General features: G+C 38.7%; 1 protein-coding gene across 8 annotated transcripts in view; it reads right to left on the bottom strand.

Annotated features, from left to right (window-relative positions):
- The window catches only part of HDAC9 (histone deacetylase 9), a 491,942-nt gene that overhangs the window by 13,477 nt on the left and 452,660 nt on the right, over positions 1 to 25,805 (bottom strand). For all 8 annotated transcript variants that reach the window (XM_087773643.1, XM_087773615.1, XM_087773600.1 and 5 more), the window contains 3 exons: positions 17,332 to 17,465; positions 7,648 to 7,732; positions 2,333 to 2,486 (listed from right to left, as the gene is read on the bottom strand). In XM_087773643.1, the coding sequence (XP_087629769.1) occupies positions 2,333 to 2,486; positions 7,648 to 7,732; positions 17,332 to 17,465 (373 nt within the window). The remainder of the gene's footprint in view (positions 1 to 2,332; positions 2,487 to 7,647; positions 7,733 to 17,331; positions 17,466 to 25,805) is intronic.

Raw genomic sequence — 25,805 nt, forward strand, 5'->3', positions numbered from 1 at the left:
GCTGGATTTTCATTCATGCTCAGAGTGCAGCCAGGTCCTCTCAGGTCTCTCCACAGATCAGAGGACCCTCAAAATCAGACCTTCAGGGTGACTATTTTTGTTTCCATATTCCTCCTTACATTCAGCAGGAAGAAAACAAAGAGAATGATGTCCCGAAGCCTCAGAAAACCTAACTATCAATTTTGGCCCAGTGGGACAGCACTTATGTTGTCCTGTCGCTCTCTGATGGCAATCTGGCTTCGGGTGACTTCTTTGTGGGTTACGAATGTGGAAACAGACTTAGGAACGCATGCATGCATAGGGGTTTTTTGTGCTGCTGAAAAAATCTCTGCAGCACCACAGAAGATATTTCAAATGAAGCCATTTTTCCACAGAACAATTCATCACAATGGATTCGTCCCTATAAGAGTCCAGAACTGATGAAGTGTAATGAATCTGGCAGCCACATGAATTCCACTTGTGTACATTTCAGCACATCCGTTTTTTTCCATTTCTCTCAGGTCCGCCCTGAAATTCCATTTTCAGAATGGGTGGAAACTGTCACAGGTTATCAGTAGGTAGGTAATAAATACAATAATTAAGTGCAGCGTTAGTCAAAGGGTTATTTTGTTCAAATCATGTAGGATCAGCAGTTGCTCTCCCTGGCTATAGTTTTAAGCAAGTGGAGGCGCATAACAAACAAAATTCTTGGTTATTCTGAGCAATGTAAAAACACACAAAATTAACCACACCCTTTTTCAGACAATTTAAAGTTTCGCTTTGTTTGACTGCATTACTTCCAACACTTTAACTAAAATTCTTTGTATTTCAGAGCTATGCACACATGAGCAGGCACCTTTCTGTCCCTGGCTAGCAGAAGTGTCTTGTAACCGTCACAAATTTATATGACAAACCTTACATTATTCCTTAGCTGAACACTGATTAGCACTCTCACAAATCTAAAATATGTCTCCCGTTCATCATGGATTCTTCCCTAGGCTTTTATGGATTTGTTTGCAATAATACTAGCACAACAATAGCCATAGCATATTAAAATAGAATTACAATTGGAAAGGTAATTATGTAAATACTGCAAACTTTACTAGCTAGCTCTGCTCGCTGTGTGTCCCTTTGAGCCATGTCTGTTAACTCATTGACAGATGAGCGCTCCCACTGTTGTGAGAGATGTTCATTCCCAAACACATCCGTAGCTTTTAGCACTGCGCTATTTCCCTGGATGCCTATCAGTTCAGTTCTGATTAAAAGAGCCAACGCAGGAGGCAAGAACTGAATCAAACAAGTAGCTGTCACAATGCAGGAGCCATGGATCCTTCTGGCTCCACTCCCAACACCGCTCTGCCTACCCACAGCTCCCTCCTTTCTCTCCTGTTGTTACACAGCTCTGCTCCACAGCCTGCAGGGAGCTGACGAGTCTCCTTATAAGGCTTTTTTCTCTTTTCCTCCTCCCACCCCTGTTTTCTCTGTGTGATGGAAACTGAATGGTTCCACTGCATTTTGGGTCTTCCTCTACTAGTGAAGGCCAGGAACATTTGTCCTTAAAACGAGTAAAAAGGAAACTCCAAGAACTTCTGCAGTGGCTTTTCTGATTCCTAACAACTCTTTGAAGAAATACTGTTTTGTAGATGACACAGTATTCAGTGGCTGTCCATTTTTTTCATCTCTAATTGGCAAAAAACACAACAGCAGTTACTGTATCATCTTCTCAATTTGTGAAATTGAAAGCAATCTTCATTAATGTAAAAAGCAGCTGACAAGCTAGAAAAAACAGCTTTCCCATTCATTGCTGGTCTACCTTCATCTTGGTACACAGAAAATGTTGGCCCTAATCCTGGTCAGGATTGCTTTAAGTTTTATACTGGCATCGTTCCATTGCTTCCAGGGAAGTAACTTTTATGTCTGCCTAATATCATTTAATAATGATTTAAGTCCGTCCTTATTAAATTTATCTGACCGTGTGTTAAATGCCTTCCTAGAAAATTAAAACTAAACCAGGTTTGAATAGCTTCCAGTAAGAAGAATATGGTTGATTACACTTGATCATGTCTATTTTCTGCATATGGATAGTGCACTCTTTATGTAGTGGAGAGCATTAGACATGGGAAGAAAACAAGGTTCTTGTACTAATCATGAATCTTCGTAAAGAATTACACACACCAAAAAAAAACCCTGTTAGCATAGAGTACCTCTGCTTCCAGTGGACTCAAATCCAGGGATGAAAAATTCCAGGTACCTCAATTAGCAGATAATTTTGAAACAACCCTTAGTCTAGCAATCTTCATCTCATGTGACTGGAACGAAAACCTTGCTCTCTGCTATAATTGTATATGCTTACCTGCTGCCTTCCTGAGGGATACACTGCTCAACATCCACTGAAAGAGAGGCCATAGCAGATACCGTTTCTGTCTCCTCCCTCTCTTGTTTCTGAGACTCAGCCAGAGCACAATCCACTGGCACAGAGTATGGCTCCACTGACTTCCAGTACTTGCCTAAGGAAAACACACATAATAATTTATGGGAATTTTAGCTAGCATGGTGGTACAAGCATAGTAATCACTTAGTTCAACACTGGGTGATTATAATTTAAAATCACTGCGGTGTAAGCAGTGCAGTTGAAATTTCAGACTGCAGTGAAGAGGTATATTTCTGAACCTAAGAATGCCAAGTTGGAAAGTGCTTTCATTCCAAGGGCTGTGTCACACCCTTCCCCAGAAGGTAATAAACTGGAGGAGTAACACACAGGCTAATGAACTCATACTGTCAGAGAAGGTATTGGCTTTATCTACGCAAGGTGAAGGGAGTTCAGGGCAGGGTTAATACCTAGAAGCTCTGATATGGCAGACAGTTGATGCATATACAGTAAATGGGACTAGAAAAACGAACATTGTTGTACAAAGTGCTCACACAGCACTGTATTGAAAAGGAAAAAAGTCAGAAATGCCAGCTCGGACTGAAGTGATGTTGCCAGAACAATCAGGTTTGTTAGTCCTGGATGTTCTTTCTCCTCCAACCTCAGGGCGTATACTAGAACAATAATTTATTTAAAACTTTCATATATGAACTGGCTGCTGCTGGAAAGCTGCCAGATATCATAAGGAATAGAGCTTTCTGGTTTGCTGTGTAAAAACACAGCAGTGGATTAAAATCATGAGTATTCTCAGCTTTCTGCCTGCAACAGAAGAGACAGTAAGAAGCTTCTCGAGCAACATAAATAATAATGGCAGGTCACTCATCATCAACATATAAAATGGTCTGCTACTGCAGTCCTATTAAAAAACAGAGGTTGATTAGTGGTTACCAGGTGAACAAGTAAGAATTTACATATATATTTCTTACAGTCCAGTAATCCACCAAGCACTCACTAATTGCCAGGTGGATGACACCTGGAAATTAGGAGCTTTGGGAAGGCTGGGAGCTCTGGACCAGAGCTTATTCGGTGTTTAGCAAGAAGCTTCCAGCAGCTGCTGCAGAGGTTGGGTCAGGGTACTTATCTGGGAATTAGATGGAGGGTTTCAACAGCTGTGAAAGAGAGGGGATCAAGTAGGGGACTTTTCCGAGGGCTAAAAGGAGGATTTTGGCAGCTGGGCAGCGGACTGAGTCGAGGTGCTTATCCGGAGGGTAGCTGGAGGCTTTGACAGCTGGGAGGCCAGGCCAGCGGTGGTGCTGCCTGTGCTGCACAAAGGCTGCTGAAAACTCCCTCTTTGGTAACACAGCTCTCAACACAGTTTCAGGCTTTTCGAAAGATGAACTTTTCCCTCCAGTGAGAAAGCAGCTGTCAATAAAGCCTGAAAATGTCTTTATTCAAAAACATCATTGCAAGATGAAAGCTCAAGTCAATGTGCTAGAACAACCAGCGAGCATGGCCAGCATGTTTCTTTGAACTCTAATAGTGTGCACGTTTGAGTAGTTAGCAGAATCTTTAAATAACAGGGACCTTCTGGGGATAAAATGTAAAGTGTATTAAGTATCCTACAAAGTTGAGATTAAGTGTTAGGAGGTTGGCTTTGCTCCAAAAGCATGAAAGACACAGCTAAAAAGTTATGTACATAACAGTAGGCTCAATGATTGGAGCCTGGCAAATTTTATAAAAACAAGACAAAAATATTCTCTATTATTACTGTGCTCAGAAACCATATTCTCTATTCATTAAAAAATACACTAAAAACAAACAAAAAAGTTATATGAGCATTCCACAATGTTCTCACAGATCATATGTGCAAAAGTCAGTCTTTGCAATATACACCCAATTCAAACCCTATAATTTATGAGCTAAATGTTCGCAGAATGGGTGGGGTTTTTGTTGCAGAAACAGATGTGCAAGAAAATCAAATCTGTTGGCATGGGAATAATACCCCCTCTTGCCTATAAAAGAAATGAACCCATGTTCACTGCTGGAGTTTTCAAGGGCTCTTATTCATAAAATAAAATATTAGCAACCAGCTACCACTGTGCTGCTCTCCTGCAGCAACAATAAAACAGCATCAGTGAGGATTGCTACATCGCATTCGTTCATTCACACACAGGCTTACACACCAGCTGCCCCCTGAATCCTGACTTTCTTGTAACATTAAAACTCAGGGCCAATTCAAGCATATTAGTGGGCTCTCTGTGCCCATTCAACTGCCCTTCACTCCCAAGCGATCTGTGATTTTCTTTGTTTCCCTGCATTGCTGTGTTATGAGGGGGGCTTCAGCGATGAAGAGGGAGAGCAGAGTCAGGCCAGGAAGCAGGTGGCAGCACCTATGCTGCAGTGGAGGGTCTTGGAGAAGGGGAGTGCATGGCAGGGTGTTTGTGGTTTGTGGGAGGAAATTTTAAAGCAGTCCCAATTAGGAATAGCATCCAGGTAGCAGCGGGTACCTCATGCAAAGAGGGCTTTCTGATGCTTGTGAAAAAGCAGTGATAGATTTTTCTTTAAAGTCAGAAAGCTGTACCTTAAAAACACAAGCAGAACAGCTTTATAAGCTTCTTTTTATAAAGAACAACATTTATGTGTTGTGCACAAAACATACAGGGCTTGCATGTGAGCTCAACCAAAAGATTTGCAGGTAAAGTCTTGTGGAACGGAGAGGCAATCAGAGCATGCAGCTGCAAAGGAGCTTTGTTAGAAACCCTACGTATGCTGTGGATTGACAATTAAATGAGCTCAAAAAGCATCTGCCTCAAACTGCTCACATCTCTGAAAATGTCATTTCTGCTGTGCTATACTGGAATGTGAAATTCTACCGGTCCTGTTACACTCATTGAGAAGAACTTGGTGGAGCTCAGGGGAAAGAATGAAGCATACTGCTGGTTTCATTCACACAAAACTTGAAGAGCAACCACGGCTTGCAAGAACAAACAATGAAACCAAATCAGTCTTCTAGGTATGCTTTGGCTTTCAGCATGAAAATGTGCTTAAGTCTCCCTCAAAGATTTGTGGGAGCACTGATTACTACCAGGAAATAATAAAAGTGAATGTTTCTGTCACTCTTACAGGCATTTGTAATTGCTTTTCACAGATAGATTTGGACATGCTGTACCATGGCTTGCTTGAAAAAACCAGTTTGGGGGTGGTATGCAAGCTAGTGAACAGGATTGTTTAGAAATAGCATATTACATGGGTGTGGGAACTACTACTTCCAAATGTATTACATTTCCAAAGGAGCTTTGTATCACTGTCACAAACAAAACATTTATACAAATTCCATTCTAGTTAGAAAAAAGTTGTTTCCTCTCATTGTCTAAGTACTGTATCTTCAGTTTTTTGCAGCAAATTCAGAGGAGGGCCTTTTTTTGTCTAAAATATTGCTAATATTCATTATCAAAGTTGGATCACAGAAATACAGACTCAGTATACATGCAAGCAATCATCCAAACAAATCAGGCTTTCTCAGTATCCCTCGAGGTGCTACCCCACAGCCTAATGCTTTTCAGCCTGCATAACTCTCTATAATATTCAACATGCACTTGCTTCTCTTAATTCCATCTAAATACGCATCCTCCATAAAGCTATACTAAACTTCCTCAATGCTCCTTTCCATCATCCAAGCATATTCCTCTCTAATACTTTGTCTCTCTCCAGACAAAATGATGTATGCATATCCTTTTAGGTAATAGCTGCAAGAAAAGACAGAATATTGTGGATAAATAACACCAAACCCTGGGCAGCCCCACTTACGTTTCAGAAGAACAGCCCACTGGACTGCCGTGACTGTACCAGCTCAGTTCAAACCTAAGCTTGTTCTGAACAAGCAAAGTTAAGCCACTCTGCAGAGCTCTGAACTATGTTTTTAGAGACACACTATATATTTCTTCCTAAATCCATTCCTTCTTTCTGAACTGTCATCATTTGTGTGTATTTCTAAGACACTAAGCCTTTCTGGAGCCAGTATTAATTTTTTATTTTCTCAATTCACCCTTTTTTTTGTTTCAGATGCATTTTCATTAAATACGTGTCTTATTTCAAACAGAATTACATATTCTTTCTTAATGCCTGTGGCCTGTATTCAGCTTTTTGTCCTTATTATCATTTGCAAATCTGCTCTATCTTGCATAGTACGAGTTTCCTTAATTTGCTTAATTTCCTTCCAGATCATTAACAGGGAATTTTAAGGAAGATACTAACTCATGAGCTACCAGAGGACATACCACCCAGCAAAAATGATTTACTGGAATTTATCATATACAGACGATTTACTTGAATTTATCATATACAGCTGTTTACCTAGAGCATTTGCGTATCTGGGTGACTACTGTATATGAAGGATGAATTATATACCTACAATGAATTTTATTTGTCACTTTACAGCTAAAATCAGATTAATTGCTGCATGATCAATGGATAATGCATGGTGTCCCTTTTAAAAACTGCATTTATTTTATACAAATGAATCCCAATTATTTGTGATTCATCTAACATGAAGCAAAACATTTGTTAGCCATTTGTTATTGTTAAGGAGCCAGCAAAGAGTAGAAGTCAGGAAGCTCCCACTGCCTCGGTAAAATGGCAGATAGCAGAAGATTAGAGAATTTAAGGGAAGTCTGCTCAGTTGGATTAAGGCCACTGACGGCAAAGAGAAAATTTTACAGAGAGACGAGAGCAAATGCCATAAAGCATTTGAGTAGTAAAGGGTTGGGGTCAGGGCACACAAGTGAAGCAATCAAGTACCCTCTGCACCAGAAACAGAATAAAACCATGATTTGTTAGTGTTGTTCCATGGGTCAGTGCCCATTTTGAGCTTTTTAACTCTATCTCAAGCTCCTGTACATCTCAAAGTGAGTACCTTGTAAAGGGCTGCACAAATAGAATCCGAAGGAACTATTTGTTAGAGTTCTAATTTACCTGTCTGTTCCTGTCCCTCACTGACAAACACCTATTTCATCCAAGCTGCTCTGGAATGGAAAGATTTGGGAATATTCAGGAATCAGAAAGCTCTAAATAATTTCAATGAGTTATTTTTTTCAGGGCTAAATACATAGCAGAAACTAAGAGATGTCAAAGAAACAAAAATAAAAGCATGTATGTATATGTATATATATTAGACACAGCATGTTGGTTTATACATAAAACATTTGCCCGCTCTTTCCTCTGAAACAATAGTTTAATGACTATGACATTAATTAATAATAAAAAAATACCCCAAACCCACCAACCCAAACTGAGAAACATACTTTGAATTTCAGTGGTCTTTTTTAAAGAAGCTATTGCATTCATATTGGGGATTTGGTGCACAATATCTTCTGGGAGAGGCTCCAGCTGCAAGAAGAGAATACAATAGAATAATATAAATTTTCAATAAGCCACAGGGAAGTAAAACAAACTGAAACAATCTAATCCTCAGGAAAAGCTCAGCCCAAGAACTGGTTAACGTTTTGCTGGTATCAGTTCTAAAAGTATAGCCATGATTTTGTTTTCTGTTTTCCAGCCATGTAATTGAATTCCAAGGGGCTTTTCTATTGGCTGCAAGACTAATCTATGGAGTCTCTGAAGCAGGTGCATGTCTGTGTATTATTCATTAAAAAAATGCTAGTTATTTGTGTAATTTTTGTAGGTTCCTCACAAACCAAATTCCACTACGTCTGTATATGCAGCTGGGCACTCCAAACAAAACCTTGCTGAAGCCACACTGGAACTGAAGTGTGCACTTTAGTATCTTTATTTTTCTGGTGTTATTACATCTAACCATCTTACACATTTTAGGATTTATAGGGGAAAACCATAAAACACAGCTGCTTTTACTAGCTTTGCATTAATTTCAAATAAAGTAGTAGATAAAAAATGGGTATGCAGATCAGAAGCAAGAGTTCTCTAAGTAAGTTTTTTATAGAGTCAGCTGCATTTTAATTAGCCAGTTCTAATTCTTTGAGTAGGACTGCATCATAGTAAATTAGCAGAAGGAAGTGTTCAGTTACTGCACAGTTATTTTTGCCCTGCAATGGGTAGATATACCAAGCAAACTGTATTTTGAAATTCATCCACATGTGCTTTTTTGTCCACCTTCCATACATTTTCTCCTAGAAAAAGGGTAAAAGATTGCTTGGGCTAAATGCCTCTTCTTGTACTGTAATAACTATATTCTCCTTGAACTATGCTTAGAGTCCTGCCAGTTTTTCCGCTTCCCTGCATAGCCTGCTAAAGCTGCTGCCTGCGGAGCCAGGAGTAGCAACCGTGTCAAGGTAGACAAGGAAGAGTGATATCAATACCAATCTCTCTTCTCTAAAGCTAAGGAAGTTCGGCCACCATTGACAGGAGACATCTGTACTGCAGACAAAACTCCCTTCTTAAGCATGCCTGGGTCTACTTTAAACTAGGTCAAGTGAAGCCCACCCAAGGAGCTTCCTCTGTGAAGTTAATAGTTCAGTAGCCACCATATATTGTCCTCTGGGTTGCTACTGCTTGCCTTGCTACCCACCAAGTAGATAAAATCAGCTTTGATCCAAGTACACAAAGTGGGAAGTAACTGCAATGCAGATACTCCCTTAGTGGTGCTATTTTAAGCAAGCTCAGCTACAAATCCCAGAACTTCTGGGATCTTACCATTATGACCAGCAGTGAATGCCTGTCAGTGATAAAGACATTGCAAATACCACCAGTCTTTTGGAGTCCCGGTAACTAAAATGAATAGGGCTGTTCATGTCATTATTTCCTTAGAATCCCATACGGGATTGCAGCTGGAAGATTTCCTTGTGGCTACAAACAATAGCACTATGTTGTTGTTTTTTTTTTTTTTTTTTTCAAATAGCATAAATCACTCCATTCTGGGCAGTACGCAAGTGTGCATAGAAGTGCTGGTAGGATCTGACTGGGTCCCAACTCTACTTGGTTACTGAGGAGGCCAAACTGCAAAGGAAGATTGTTGCTAATACATATCATGGAACAGAATGAAGAGAACAATTACAATAAAAATAATATTTGCAGATACATTTGCAACTCTTAAACCACATTTACTTCACGATCTTCATAGGTTACTCTGTTTGGTAACTCTTGCAGGTACCTGGGGGAAAACTGCGTATTTATGAAAATGCCCACCAACAGATCAAGCTTCACGGGTTTTAGAACAATAATCTGTATAATAATCTTAATAATCCATACCTTGGGTTATGTAGATAAATAGCACTTGCTTTTATCACTTGTTATTTTCTGTTTAAAACAATCTATCCTTCGGCCAGGAAGAAGACAAAATCCTGAAGTTCTGTTTGGTCGTACTGGGTGCAGGAACACAGAAGGGGAAGTGAACGCTAGCTTAAGGTTCTGTTTTGACAATTTCCTAATTCCTAAGGCTTTGACAAACAATTCACTCCCCTGAAGCAGGACAAAATAGCTCCAGGCTGTAACAGTAGGAATAATGGTACAAGGTATGGAATTTTCAGACTGCAAGATCTGAGAGCTGTATCTTGTTTTGCCCTTTGAGTACCTTGAGATTCTTTCTGCAGACCTCTTGTACAAATTATTAAGCTGGGAGCAACTCATGCAGAGATAGATAGAGGAGATTTCCTATTAAAAGGTGGATACTTCAGCTTTCTTCAGAGCTGGATTTTTGCAGGAGCCGAAATATTGTCTTGATTTTTCCTAATATATCAATGACACCTCTTTATTTATTAGAACAGAAGTAAATTGTTTAATGAGTAGGCTACATTTGAATATTAGACATATCAGACGAATATTTAGAAATGGCATATGTGTTTTTAGAAATCACGATAAGATGAAGAATTATTAAAGAAAAGAAGAAAAAGTGTCAGATATCCAACAATTATCCCAATCATTACTCCATCTGTTAGCTCTACTAAGAGATCTGTAGGTGATGTGAATATAATAGTCATGTTTCATCATTTCCTTAACATTTTTTTTCCACAAAAGTTTCATGTTGTATTCCAAGTTCAGCTTCTGCTCTGGAGCTATTCTGCCTCTTCACTCTTAGGGATAGCCAGGCAGAACTTGGATCTTCTTCCACATCAGGGAAACCTTATCAGGCTCTAGAAGCAAGTTCATTACATCATGTACCCTGTTCAGCCCAAATGCAGTACTGTTACAAAAACACTGCAGAAACAAAGCCAGTGGGTTATGGCAGCTATTTCTATACACTTTGAAACGAGACTGTCTGCATTTGAAAGAATGATTTCTGTTGGCAGCTATCCACTGGTTGGATACAAGTCTATAGACATAGGGGTGTCCCTGGAAAATATCAGCAGTTAGACCCAACAGTGAACAAAAGAAATTACTCTACACCTGGCATTTATGGCACCATCACCTTCCCTCCTACACTTATTGGCATTCAGATCATGAAGTCTATTAAATCTGGAGGCTAACAGAGAGGAAGCTGAAAAGAGCACTGGAAATACACTGTCAGGAAAGGAATCTTTCAGAGAAGAACAGCTCAAGTCAGTGCAGAAATAACCAAACCACTGGAGAGACAGTTTGGACCAGACACAAAGGGTCACATTTTCAAAGCTTTTACATGGCTGAATTGGGCTTTTGTGCCCAAAGTAGCAGATGAAAGTAGAAACTGTGTCCACTAATCATTTTTGAAGTAGGAAAAACAATGTAAACGGGCAAAAATCACTTGGGCTGCCAAAGTCTGCCAGAGGCATATCAACAAATGTTTGAAGAAGGAATTCATGATGGAAATTTCATGTGCCCAGAAGGCGATCTGAAATGATCCTTGGGAACGTGGAGAGAATCTGAAACTACAGCACCCCGTACTGAGCTGGAAAATCTAGAAAATTGAGCAATATCTGTATTGTCCTCATCACTGTCACGTTTTAAAGCACCAAAATTAGCTTCAGTGCAGGTTGTTGCAGAGTGCAGTTAGAGATAACTGAAAAGCGAGGCAATTGCAAGCATAAGGTAAGGAGCATGGAGAGTCCTGACAGAAGCAGAGGAAGGGGAGAAGGCGGGCAGGCTCCTCAGGGATGCCTAGGCTGCAAGAGGAAGTGCTACAACCTCCCTTTCTCAGATAAACAGTGCAAGAAGCACATCAGCACCAAGACTGGGCTTTGTTGCTCTTAGGGTTGCCTATGATTACAGAGGACAACATTCAAAGATCTCACAGGTCTTCTGTGTTCTTATATTAGCAATCTTGTCAAAATGTCTGCATTTTCTGTTTATATATAAGCACTTTAGGCAGGTATTTTTGTGATCCACTGTTACAATGCTGTACATGAGTCATTTTTCAGTAGAGAATAGGTTCAAAGGCACAAAGGATCATTAGCACCTATCAGTCCCAGAAAAAATAAGGGATGCCTTGGAAATATGGAACTTTGGCATCAGAATATTCTCTGTTTCCTTGGCCAAACCACTTCCTGACTAGCACTGCCCACCTTGGGGGCTTTGATGTCACCATGCTGACCTCTGGCACGTACATTGCTCCAGTTTCCTGCTCCACCTAATTCTCTATTTCTGGGCCAATTTCTGGACTCCGGGTTTATGCACGCAACAGTTGACAGGTGGCTTAGACTCAGGGTTAATTATTTTCTAGTATTATGCTCAGATTAACAATGAGGATGTGAGATTGTGACCATGCAATTTAAAACTGATCTCAGGCCATATTCACTTCCATGAATATTTCCATTTTGGAGAGAGAAATGCTTACCTGTTCCGGCAAATAACCCCTTTTTAACGCAGTCCAGGCCCTCTTGGCAGAGCTCACTGCGTAGCTGGCAAGCAGCCCCAGATTCACACTGAATTCCACAAAGGAGAAAAATGCCAACTTTTCATCAGCAGCAGGAAAGCTGCAGAGTATGAGCTTTCCACTTAAATTACCATCCCCTCCTAAGTGCCAGCTCAACAGATTGCAAGAAAGAAGCACATACTTCACACTCTGCAAGAAAATTGTCCAGTATAAGTTTTCAAGCATGCTTGGGAGCCAACCAATCACAATGTTTTGTCAAATTCTGCTTCAGACTGAAATTCAAGCCAGAAGAATATTTACTAGAAGATGTTAAATTTAGTCACTTAGAAATGTTTTTGCACTTAGGGCCAAATTCAGCCTTGGCTGCCACAGTCAATGAGAGCAGACATGCATCCTCTGTGTGCCTTTGTTGCAGGGTCCCGCTGGGCAGAGCACACTGTGGACTGCACTTCTCTGTTTCCTCTATGCAAAGAAGAGCATGACCCTGTCTGTGACTAATTATCACTTGTTATAGACCACAGCAAACTGCTGTACCATGTTGAGCTAAGAGACACTGCCCAAACCTGTAGACAGGTTGGAGGGACCGTGATGTTAGACTGACTTCTATGTCCCATGGAAATATCCCATCTTGCTGCTTGAAAAGGGATGGGATAAAGGAAGAACCAAATCCTTAGTTTTTGACTCAAAGAGTTGTGTGCTTGAAGGAATACTTCCTCATTCTCTCTGGCTACAGAAGAACCCCCAACTGAACGCAGTTATGTTGGAAATAAGCTGCAGGATTTAGGATACTGAACTCAAGGAAAGTTTATCCCTGAGGGCTTTTTAAATCCAAGTAGTGCCTCTTCAAAAGTAATCTGGAGGAAAGAAACCAGAACCTATCCTTGTATGTATAGAGTAGCCTTACTCACCACCACCTGGCACTGAAAGGCATAGCAGAGGTTTTTACAGCAATGAAGCTAGGACGGACAAAATAGCATGGAATTTCCATTCTCCATGACAAAGATTTTGGGGAAAAATCTCAATATTCAACCCAATATTCACACACTTCTTGGAACAACATACAAATCTTAACATTTAATGGTTTTCTTAATTGAAGTAATATATATATCTATATATGTTTTAAAAGTAAGTATTTGAAACTATACAAACAATCTATGAAAAATTGTAGATCATTTAGACTACCACAACAAATGAGAGAATTGAATTTTAAGCAGAAGAGTATATGATCATCACAGAAATGCTTAGGTTGAAAAGCAATGTCTCTTTTCTAATTATCTGAATCCATCATTTCCTTTGTTTTGACAGATGCTCTTTTAATGGACAAGTTCTGTAGTCATGTCGAGAAAATTCAGGGATATTTTAAAGCAACTGATGCTCATCCTGCCTTTTTACCTGCCAGAAGGATTTCCATGTTTTCATTTTGGATTTCAAGGGAATCCAGCTGCTTAATCTCTTCTCACCTCTTAGGAAGATTTCCTTCCAAGGAGATAACCTATAGTGCTTCCTAATTAGCTCTGCAAATGGTCAAATGGATTTTTCTCAAAGTGACATGGAAATTTTCTGCTTGTACACGGAAGTACAGACAAGAAAACCTGAGATCTTGAAATCTTTTTTAAAAAATATTTTAATATATAAACTTTCTAATTAATGATGTTGTCTTTATAAGATTTATCCTTATCTTTACTTCTATAATTTCCTTTTTAGCTTTCTCATCAGTTAAGGAGGGATTCACACAACCAAACTAGACTGAGCCATTTCAGATACTATAGGGTGTCTTGCCTGATCTACAGTTGCCACTCAGAAAAGGTGTGGATCTCCTGTAAATTCTGTGTTAGGTCTACCAGTCCTGGGCCAATGTCCTGGATACCCTAAGGTACCTAAAAAGGCACGAGGCACCTCTGTTTAGGGAACTGGGTCTTAGAAAGAAACAACAATAGCAGTACCTCCAATCAGAGAAAATCAACAATTATGATCCCATTTGTGTTTCTGTCAAAATTTGAAATGATTGTTCAAAAGTACTTCTGCAGAGAAGTTCAAAAGTATTGACCACACACAGATAGGGCTGATAGCTCATTTAAATTCTGAGCTCTCCCAAGAAAAAGAGACCTTTTTAATAGTTTTTTGGTTAGTCTTCAAAATCAACAACTGTATGCAGGAATTTCCGGTGCCATGCTCAAATTATTTAAAGAAGATTAACTTGACAGTGTATTCTTTTCCTAGTGGCTCCATTTGCGTTTGCTAAGAGAAGAATAAAAAGTTTTCTTGCTAAACAGATCACTGTACTACAGGCCACACATAACTAAGAGCAAAATATATCTATTTTGGATGTCAACCTATTTTCCTTCTCAGTGTTCAGAGACAAACAAGAAAAGAAAATATTTTTCACTTGTAAGTTTGATGTTACCTCTGCATATCAAACCAGCTCTCCATGACAGCTGGAAGTTGTGGCTAGTTTTACAATTACTCTTTTTTTAAAAACGTTATTCTGCTTGTAATAGAACATATGAAGCAGTGAATTTCTGTATTGACAGGTTGTGGCCAAAAGCAACAGAAGAAAAGAAAAAGTTTTAAAAAAAATCCTACAAAATGTTTATGAATTCTAATCCTCAGCACATGAATAAATACATCTGACAAACTGCAGAGTACCTTACAAAGGCCTTTCCCAACCTTTCTAATTTGAGTTCAATTACATGTGTAGCATTTAGAAACTGAAGTTCATCCTGCCAATGTTTTTAAACTGGAGTTGCACTACATACCATTATTTGTAAAAGTGAAGGGCAGATAATAAGTTATAATTATCCTATTAATCACCTGCAAAGAATTGCATTCAAGGAAGAATGCATCCTCAAATTACAATAATTGGTCGTTTGAAGAAAAACATTGTTTTCTGTCCTTGGCAGAAACACGCTTGGAGTTTGCTGTGCAAGTTCATTAATATTATGCTGAAATCAAGCAATGTATATGCTATCGGCCATGTGGTGTAGATTGCCATAAATCTATAGATGTCAACAGATGTGCTGATTTCTAACTGCTAACTAGGTATCAGACTTCCTCATTAGTGTCTGCTCCTCGGCAACACCTTTACTTATTCTTTTAAGCAAACATCAGTTTCTTGTGGTAGTGTTGGTAACAACATCCTCTCTGGAGTATTTTTCTCTTAGCAGCCACAGTATATTTTCTCTTTGAAATTCTGCTGCACCAGGCCATTTAATGCATGTCCCTGAAGACAAAGCTGTGAGTAAGAGCACATGAGAATAATGCTTATTGCATGAGATGTTTCAAGTTATTAATAATCATGTTCTTTTACAACTGAATTAAAAATGGCTGCATGGTTATGTTTGTCTTAATTCTCAGTTATTGAATTTCTGTCTCTCCTGAAATTTGCTTTGCTATATTTTGCAAACAGATAGACTCACAATTTATCTAATTTCCTGGTCTCTAGTTACTCTAAAATAAAATGGAAGACGTCTCTGTTCCAGTACACTTATCCCATTCCTTTTTCTCACAGTTGGTATTTTTTCTCAGATAATGGCTAGTCAGTGACAGCAGAAACAGCAGTTGGGTGTGATACAGTGTTAAAACAAAACGAGGCGGTTTTCATAAATGGGTAGCACCACCAAATGGTCATACCCGGATAGAGGGACCCAGGCACCTACACAGAAGAAGACACATCATATCACCAGCATTGTACCATTTGCATTAGTTCCACAAGGGTGCAAATTTCAGACAATGGGTTTAGAAAGGCTACGAAAAGCCACTGATGTTATAAGATACTACCGCAGGGAAGATGACGACACAGAATATCAATGAGAGTGCCCTGGAATGGTAGCTGATCAGGAAGGCAATGCTGCATTCACTAAGATTGTCAAATGCCTCAAGCTAGGTTTTGTAATCCATATTTCAGCACCTAAATAAAAGGACCAACACTGAGCTGAACATCTATTTCAATAGTGCATGTCACCACACTGGAAAACCCTCCTTATGGGACTTGTCAAAGGTGATAGTAGATAAAACCCAATGAAAGCTTTTTCTTTTTTGTGGACATGTGTATTTTACATTTCTGAGAATATATTTGAAAAGCTATCACTTTATTCATTGCATGTATAATGTAAAAAAAGATAAGCGTAAAAATATTTTTCTCAATGGGTCATAAAGATAAAAAGCAAAGGTTAAAAAGAACATTTAGAAAATCCTTCTATCCAATATCCATCAGAAGACACATTACTTCACATATATTCACATAGGTATGAAGTCTTGAAGTGGAAGGGAATTGGCAGACTAGCTTGATGTTTGGCACTCATACATTTGATTGGAGAGATTATATAGCTATTACCACTTCCCCTGGGGAAAAAAAAAGTAACACACTTCACTTTATAATAAGATCTTGCAAAATTCACAATTTATGATAAAGGCTTTTGCCCTTTCATAAATGATTTTGACTGCACCTTCGGCAAGCTTATTTTCCTTCTCACCATATTTGTAGGAGAAATGATATTGTCTAGTGGACAACAAAACCAATTTTCACTAATAGGAATGCTTATCTTGTGTTTGTTTACATAAATAGCACATACTCATATTTACTTAGTCTGATAGTCCACTCTCAAAAGTTTTTAAATAATATATAGAGTTTGACAAATCTTGGACACTCCATTTAAATTACACACAGATCAACCTGAATCTTACTTTATAACTTAAAAAATTTTTTTTGAAGTCTTGGACACATTTTTATTAATGTTCTTCAATTTCAAAAGCCTCTGAAATATATTCTTTCACATGCCAGTTGAAGTATCAAAATACTGCAAAAGATGTGGTTTTGCAATATCCAGTTCCTAAGACTACCAGATACCTTGCAAAAGCCATTTTTTTTCCATAATAGTTGGCTGGAAGGTCTGATCCTTATAGATGATATGCACATCAATGACTACCAATGATGTCAAGTCTGGTATTCAGCACAATATCACCAAAAGCAATTTTGAAGTATTAAATCTTACTCAGAACTGGGAATACTTTAGGCAAACACTAAAGGATTTATATAATCATCTAATTTAGTGGTATTTATCGAAACCAGCTCATCTGAGGTCTGCTCATTTCTAAGACATATGCAAACTGTGTGGTTTTTATACCAAATGAATAAAGGACTGATGCTATTGTTACTAAAAGAAAATCAAAGATAGGAGTTTCAGCAAACTTGGATCATTCTCTCCACCTACTATAATTTATGTTTTACCTCATTTCCTAAAAGGGCGTTTATACAGGCTTCAGATGCATCACAGATGGCAGTAAGGTCATGTCCTCCCTCCAGTGCCAGCACCACACGACCATCCGCTAGCTTCAGCAATTGCTTGGTTAGGTGACCAAAACCTAGTATTCAAATACAGTAGTGTAAATAATTAAAGCAGAACAGATATTACTGGCATATTTCACATCTGTTGCATGAGAATGTAGAAAGCTCAAGGATATTGCACAGGGAGCATGGAATATATTTAGTCCAGTATCCTGTTTCTGACTATGGCCCACACCAGATGCTTTGGAGTTAGGTATATGGAATTTTGTATGAGGCAGATGTGAGATAATGTCCCTCATGCTGATCCCTAATAGCTGGAGATTAGTTGAAACATGAGGTTGTCTCTCTTCTTACCATCATTAACCGTTATCACCCCAGATTCTCTTCCTATTTGCACATCAGTGCAACATATACCCGACTTATTTAGAGATATCTGACATAACCCTGGTCACTTATGGCATCAATATGACAAATAATATTTGTAGTTAAGCTGTAATTAAAAGTAATTGTATTTTTCAAATGAAATTTTTATTTACAAATTGCTTCTTCCTTTGTCTTTGCGGTTTGAGTATAATGTACAACCATGGAGTGAAAAATAGTGGAAACATATGTTACCTCTTAGCTCTATTTTGAAGTGTTTTTAGAGGCAGCTCTAACAACTGGATCACTTACTTTGATTCAAGGTTTTGGTATAAGTTGAAACTGTCCAGAATTTCGTAGATGTCTCTACCAGTATCGCTCACTCCTGACCAACAATGTTCTAAGCAATTCTGTACCACAGCCAAAAATGATGGTACTTCATTTTATGTGGTGATCTATAACTACATAAACACTACCACAAAGTTTTCACCCATGATTCAAGTAAAATTAATTTATTTCAGTTTTAATGACAAGAAGCAATTGCAAGAAAAAATGTTAATTTGGAGACAAGATTTTGGAGAGAAGTTTTGTGGTAGTTTCCTGGGACAGCTATTGTTTTTGATTAATCTCCTTTAAGTGAGTAATGATAAGTAAAGCTTTGAAACTATTGAAGTTAAATACCCTTTGCATCTTGTTCTTAACTTTTCTAGTTGGTCTGTTTTAGTTGCTCTACTGATGATCATTACTCATTCCAGTGCATTTCATAGCCTTAAATAAAGCATTTAGAAGGTACCTGCTAAAGCTTGGGGCTCTATGAAGACAGGAAAATCAACATCTTTTTATTATGTTCCAGTGAAGAACGTAATCAAAAATTAAAAACTACGAAAATTACAAGCATGTTTTCTAGAGAAATTTTCCAAGACACAGACTTAAGGCTTGATCTGGCAAACAAGCAACCACACAATTAGTTCCATTTACATCTTAGGGCTTTGTTAATCATTTGCCCAACTGTTTTTAGAATAGGGACCTTAATGATACCAGATTTGGTTTAGCTGTTTGGAGGGAAAAAAAAAAAAAAAGAAAAAAGATCTATTTGTCATTTAATCTATAGATGATCACAATACACATGAGATGAAATATTGTTTCCTTAAGCCACTTCACAATCTTCTATACCCTTTAAGAACTGCAGGTTTGATTCTAGCAAAGTAACTACACTGTGGTTCAAATTACATACGGAGTTGAAAAACAAATAAAACCTTAAACTCTCATTTAAGCGCAACCTTTCCTCATGAAAAAAAAAAACAACCACCCAATCCTCTCTACAAAAGACCAAATTTAGACAGGATAATAAAAGCGAAGGAAGGAGTGGAATGAGGATAACCTTTGATCTTTAGCCAATTTCTACTTTCTTTTACCTAGAGGATTTATTTCTGTCTGCATGTTACACATGTGATCTTTGGATTCATAAGAAGAGAGTGCCAACAACGTAAAGTGAGTCGTACATACAGCATTTAAAGGAAATGAAGAAGAATGAACAGGCGCAGACTCCCCACATCTACAATTCACCCTTTGGGTCTGTGAGAAATCCAACAGCACTTTTAAGACACCATTATCCTTCATGTTATACAGCTTCTGTGAAGAAGGGAAAGCTCTACCATGTTTCCCCTGCACATTTTGAAAATTTTGTATGACCACAAATGTTGCTACTGCCACATCGTAATTTTCTGAGGTATGTGTGGCAATAAACGTAAAGACTCTTTCAATGCCTTTTTCTTCTCTTAGGCAACTATACACAATATAACTCATAGACATTGTTATAATGTTAGTTTGTCTGCTTGGTTTCCTAATTATTTTCCTAGTATCAATGTTATAATAATCATCCCTGGCTGAGTCAGGATCCATGCAATGAGCCATACAGAAAACATCTTTCCCAACAGAGATCATGGTAATAAGATAAAGTGTTGCCAAATCAAGTCAACATGATGGGGGCTTTTCTTCAGTGTAATTACCCTCAAAAAGTAAAGGTGACTTGCTAGAAAGGGAGGAAATAACTTTAGCCAACAGTACCAACACCGCCTGTGACTGAATGAGTTATGGAAATTCTTAACAAAGAAACTTGGATCCTGTGTCACTACAGCAACCTACGAAAGATATTAGCTTCCTCAAGGAAATCCCCTGGAGTGCAGAAGTAACAAAATGGAAAGAAAGGAATCCCAGTCAAGTAATGGTTTTAAGATGGGCTGTAGTTCATGCCAAATAATTAAGAAAAACAAGAAGAAAATAGTAACAAGCACCACGAAAAGAATCAGTCATCTCCCTTGATAGAAGGAGATCAAGCACATATTTGACACCCCACTGACCAACTCTAAGGTGAGAAAGGAGTCAGACAAGCATTTTGAATCCTGGAGGTTCCAACTCACGTGAATTTCTAGAAATCAGCAGCAGTTCTTGGCCCTTCTACTGTGCCTGCTGACAAAGGTGCCAGCTGTGATGCTGGCTTTAAAAGATGTTTTTGGTTTAGATACGCTGTATTCTAAAAGTGTATGCTTTCACAGTGGTGCATAACTGTTATAGATTAGTGGCATTTTATAAAAACAGAAGAAGTTCAGTTATAAAATGGAAAGTCATGTTAAAACATCAGTGCTTGATTTTCAGCCCAGCCTTAAATGGGCATTTCTTCTTTGAGGCTGCAGGTGCTTTTGGGCCGTTTAGAATCTGAGTGCCTGACTCAATGACAGGCATCTATTAATCAGCGCTTGAAATGGCCCTGGCAGTATCCACAATTATTTCTGTCCATAAACATGAGTAAAAATGTCACATATTAATAATAAAAAAAGAAACAGTATTTAAAAATCCAATCATTTCAGTCAATAAGTGAAAAAAGATTATACATACAGGGGTATTTCTCAGATCTTCTTGATGTGCTCGGTGAGTTTGCACTTCAGAAACATAGCAGAATTTTTAAAAATTAGGCTCATGCAGTGTGCCAGGAAATTGTGAGCATGGTTTTGTGCTAACTATTATTTTAATAATTTCTGTAATTTAAATGTTAAAAGTACCTGTTTCCATCACAGATCCAATATTTAGGCATCCAGGGTAGAATTTGCAAAAGCACTTAATATTCGTTTGCTATGATCCTAGTAAAGACAATGATAAACCTTTGATTTACTCAAGAAACAACATTAAAACACTACTAAGTAGTTCTGAAAATCCACTCACCAATTGGTTTACATTTTCCTGACAAAAAACCTGTGGGTGCACAATTGTACATCTAAGCAAAAAAGACTAGCTTCAAATGGAAACCATTATAAACCATGTTATGTGTTGGAGAAATATGCAGTATATGAGCTGTTATCTGCTGACCTTTGAAGTAAAAATATAAACCTTTAAAACAAAGACATAACACGTACTCTTTAATTATGCCCTTTTCCCTCCTCCAGTGCTATTAGTGGAGGAGAAATACAATATTCAGCTTTATGTAAGAAAATAATCTGTTGTGGGAAGGCAGAAAGAGAAAACTAATACTGTATTATACTAATGAGCAAGCTGCCAGGCTGTTATTGAAGGACACAGTGTGCTGATCACTTGAATTACCATCTAAGCAAGTAGTTCAGCTTTTAGTGGACTGATTTCCCAGTATAACACTGAGCCCTGTTTTTTTCTTCTTTTGTAACAGACACGCTCCCCATGTGCTCCCTCTAGTTCTGCCAAACAGTAAGGAACGACATAGGTGAAGCTTCTGCCTCATTTGACCAAAGTTGCTGGAGCAACTATACCTGGACTTACTGAAAACCAAGAAAGTGTTAAACCCTATAAAAAGAGAACCTGGAGTTATTTCAGTTTTCCATTTTTGTGGTATCCTTACCCTGACAACTTGAAATGGAAAGTGGCAAACAGAAAGTAGGTAAAAGACTTCTGAACCAGGCCAGTTCCCCTCCAATGGACTCATCACACAACTGTGTTGTGTATTACAGCTGGACAAAGTAAAGCTAACAAGTCAGAGTTTGTATGTACAGCCTCCCATTTTGAGAAAGAAACATCTGAGAATGAAGACAACTTGTGAATGTTATTCTTTTCACATCCTTTCCTCAGCAGACAGGGAAAGGAACCATATGGACGGGGTACACTCCCAGCCAGCACCACAGCACTCCTTGTTTGCACGAACAATCATTATATGCAACTTCAATTTGCTTGCCAGCAAATGTGCAAACACCCCGTTAGTGGGGACTAAACCTGCCTCAGCAGAAGACAGACCCCTTCCATCTCCCCCGCTGTGCATAAGGAGAGCAGATGTCTCCTGCACAGTCACTTTTTGGGTGACAGCAGGCTGAGGAGAGCAGAGCCTTGGCGCTGGCCATTGCTCAGGGGAGGTGGCTGGTGGAGGAACAAGGACACGTCAACAACCAAAAGGTTGGCAAAGCTTTGGAGTTATGGAGAAAGCCTCAGCTTTCTCAGCCTCAGCAGCGGGGCCCCAACAGCTCTTTCAGCTTCAGTGTCTTAAAAGTTACAATCCGACCCTAAATTACAGGCAGAGTTCTGGTGAGCTCCTCTGGCTACTCAGAGCAGCCTGGAGAGGAATACACGCAAAACACAAAAACTCCACAGTCTCTGTCCTGGACCTCCAAGCATGTATTTAACTGTTATTTACCATTTAATCATGTCATTACTCTCTAATTTACTTGAGAATGTGTTTTCCTCTCATTAAAACTGTTGCGATGATCGCTGCCAAAAGTCTATCCACCAGTGTTCTGCGCTCCTTCCCTGTGGTTCCTTCGTGACTATTTGATTAATTTTCATTGATATTCTTCCAACAATAGCATCTAAAATTAACTGGGTCAGTTTTTACATAACTTCCTGAGTCATCAGGCTACGTGTCCTAAATAAATATGTCCATACAGGAGTCAAATGATAATTTACCCTTCCAGCACTGGCAGGAGCTAGAACATTTTGCAAAGGTTGTGTTCTATGATAAGAAAACACATTTTCTTCTCAGGTCTTAATTCAGGACCTTTTATTCAATCAAAACTTCATTTGGATTAAGTCAGAGGTTTGACTCAGTTGGCAGGATGTGGCCCTGAGTGAGGGGGAAAGGAAGATTTTAATGCCAAATACATTCTTATGAAAAACATTTTCCAAATGGCTGAAATTATGAATGTTAGTGTTGAGGTACCTGAATTTAAATGGTAGAGATCTGGCCTCCAGGCATTAGCTGCTGATTTCTTGCTTTTAATACCGGAGAAGGAAGCTCAGTAACACTTCAAATTACATGTCTCAAGCAGGCATTTAATTTAGATTAAATTAGACAGTAATTGTACGTTAAATAAATACCAATGGTCTCAGAAACACATTTTTTTATGGATTAACAATTTATGTAATAGATGTTTTTATTGCATGCCTGTTAGTTCTACAGTAATATGTTTTTCATAATTAGCTGCTCTTTAGCTGCTACACTGAACATAACTTATTAAATCTCTATTAAGTACCTACTCAAGGATACATAGGATACCTCTTCGAAAGTCAAATAATGCAAACCTGTCTCACCACAGGAAAAAGTCACCTTGACAATGCTCAGTAGGATGGTCTGGGCATCTTCAGCTCTCTTGAGATATGTACGTATCCAAGCGGATCATATAGTCCATTGCATTTGCTCAGCCCTCCGGGAAGGAGGAACTTGTACGCCTCCACCACACAATGGCAGCACTGACCACCTGACAAAATGTTCCTCAAAGAAAAGACATGGAGGAAGAAGACTCCCCCAGACTCTTCTCCCAACTAATTCTACTAAAAAAAATAGGAAAGGATTTATTTTGTACCCTGCATTATCAAGCAGTAGGGATTCTGCATCCTCCAGGAAAGGTCATAGCAATGTACAAAATAACGATGATGTTTTTAGAGTTGTTATAATGCTGTCATGTGGATTCAGAGGGAAAATATTCAACCACAGATTTCAGCTGCCAGAGTCAAAGCAGGGACCTTTGGATATTCGCAAAACTGGCTGAATGTTTTTAGTCCTGTTCTTACTAGCTATTTGCTCCATGCTTTCCTTTCTTCTCGGTTTCCTCACATTCTCTTCATCTCTATCCCATCTCACACCTGGCCCAAGTAATAATTTCTCCACTGTCCTGCCATTCTCCCTCTTTTTTTCATTTTGCTTCCTATTTAGTAAATCCTCTACTAAGTAAAGCTGGCCAGGAAGCAAGATTATCTCTCCCACAGAGTTCTTCCATGTTTTTTTTCAGGAACATATAGTTGTTCTGCATCAGAAAGCAGAAGCCAAGAGGGGAAATGTAGAACTGCAAACAGCAAGGTGGCATTTCAGAAACTCAGATTCAGATCTCTCTGAAAAAGACTGTTGCTTCATCTGGGTGGTGAGGGGATTTTCCATGGCATGTGGGGGGCGTTCTTTTTTTTTCTTTTTCTTTCTTCCTCTTTTTTTTTTTTTCCCCTCTGGAGATTAAAAATCCTTCTGAAGGGATTCTATGGGGATAGTCTAATCAGACTGATAATTATCTACTGAAAATCTGTCCCACATATTGTGAAATCTGCCAAGCTGATAGTGCAAGTGATAGTACTGTTATCATGATAACTTCTTCCAAATCTGATCAAGTTGCCTGATTTAAACTGGTATACAATATATGCATCTGATGTTACAAATTACAGACGATTACATCTCCAAATCTGAGTCCAGACCCAGTAAGGGGTTGGCTAGAAAACAAGACATCTGATAAAAAAAAATAATTCAAAGTATGAGGAATTTGTTTCTAATCCATGCTGGAATGAAAATCAGATACTACTATTGACTATCCAAATAAACCAGCAAGCTTGATTAAGTTTGGAGAAGTTTATTATAATGCTACTGCCTATAAAATCAACTTGACACATTTTTAAAATATGCGGGGCAAAGTTTCTGCTCTTATAAATGAGTATAGCTGAAATGTGGGCACTGAGTTATGACTGAAAACAATCTGATGGGAAGATCTAGTCTTATTTCTTTTTTCAACTGATGAAAAGCCAAGTCAGTTAATTTTGAATTGACCCAAGAGACTAACACAAAAGATCCGATTTAAAGCCCATCACTCAGAAGCTGAGAACTGACTGCCATTTTCTGAAGATGGTCTACAAAATTCTGCCAAGAAAAGCAGCATGGACTAAACGATCTTTCCAACATATACAGTTTCTCAGAGTCTACAAATTAAGGCCCTCACTTTATTTGCAGTCATTTATTGACCCTGCCACATCAACATATCGCATTAAATTAAGGGCTAGTTCCTTAGCCAGCGTTAATCAGCATATACCATTATCTAAAGACCTGGCCTCCAGATGTGGATCATTCATCATTCCAAGACTAGGGACATAGATATAATAAGCATATCAGGGAAGGGTTCTTGTAGGTGGATAGACTTGAGGTAAATACTCTAATTCCTGACCAATTTGGCATCAAGTCTCCTGGTGAACTCAGTATTAGTATCAGAGGTCTAGTGCCCCTCAGGATTTGGATCACGTTGTTTAATAAACATCATTTTATAATATCAGGAGGGAATAAGGCAGTGCATTTCTAAGGGATTACCGTACATCTCAAGTAGTTACTCACTTTTCCTCTGGCCTTGTGCCCGTTAACCCCACCTGACATATGCTATAATCACCCAGAAATGCACTGCCTGTCACCACTTATTGAAAAGGTAACGTGTAAAACTCACTAAAGGAAATGGTATTGAAACTAGGTTTGGGGTCTGACTCCTTACAGTCTTCTGATTAATTGCAATTTCCAAGTAAAATACATTGAGCAACTTTCTATTATACTGTTCTATTACAAAAACGTGTAAGAATTAAGGATGTGATTTCAACCCATACAACAGCCCCTTTGTCCCTTTTCATACTATGGAAAGGACACACAGATGCCTTGAAATGGCAGGTAAAACCCCACAGAGTAGAAGAAACTGTAGCTACCATTTGAATGACATAGGTGGCTCTATCCAACTTTCTTCCCAAACGGAGAAGTCATGTCAGAACCTTGTCACTCATGTTATTACACAGCAGAACTTGCAAGAACCTTAACC

This window comes from Nipponia nippon, unplaced genomic scaffold (assembly GCF_047370975.1).
Source record: "Nipponia nippon isolate SJK-2023a ecotype South Korea unplaced genomic scaffold, ASM4737097v1 scaffold_1, whole genome shotgun sequence".
NCBI lineage: Eukaryota > Metazoa > Chordata > Aves > Pelecaniformes > Threskiornithidae > Nipponia > Nipponia nippon.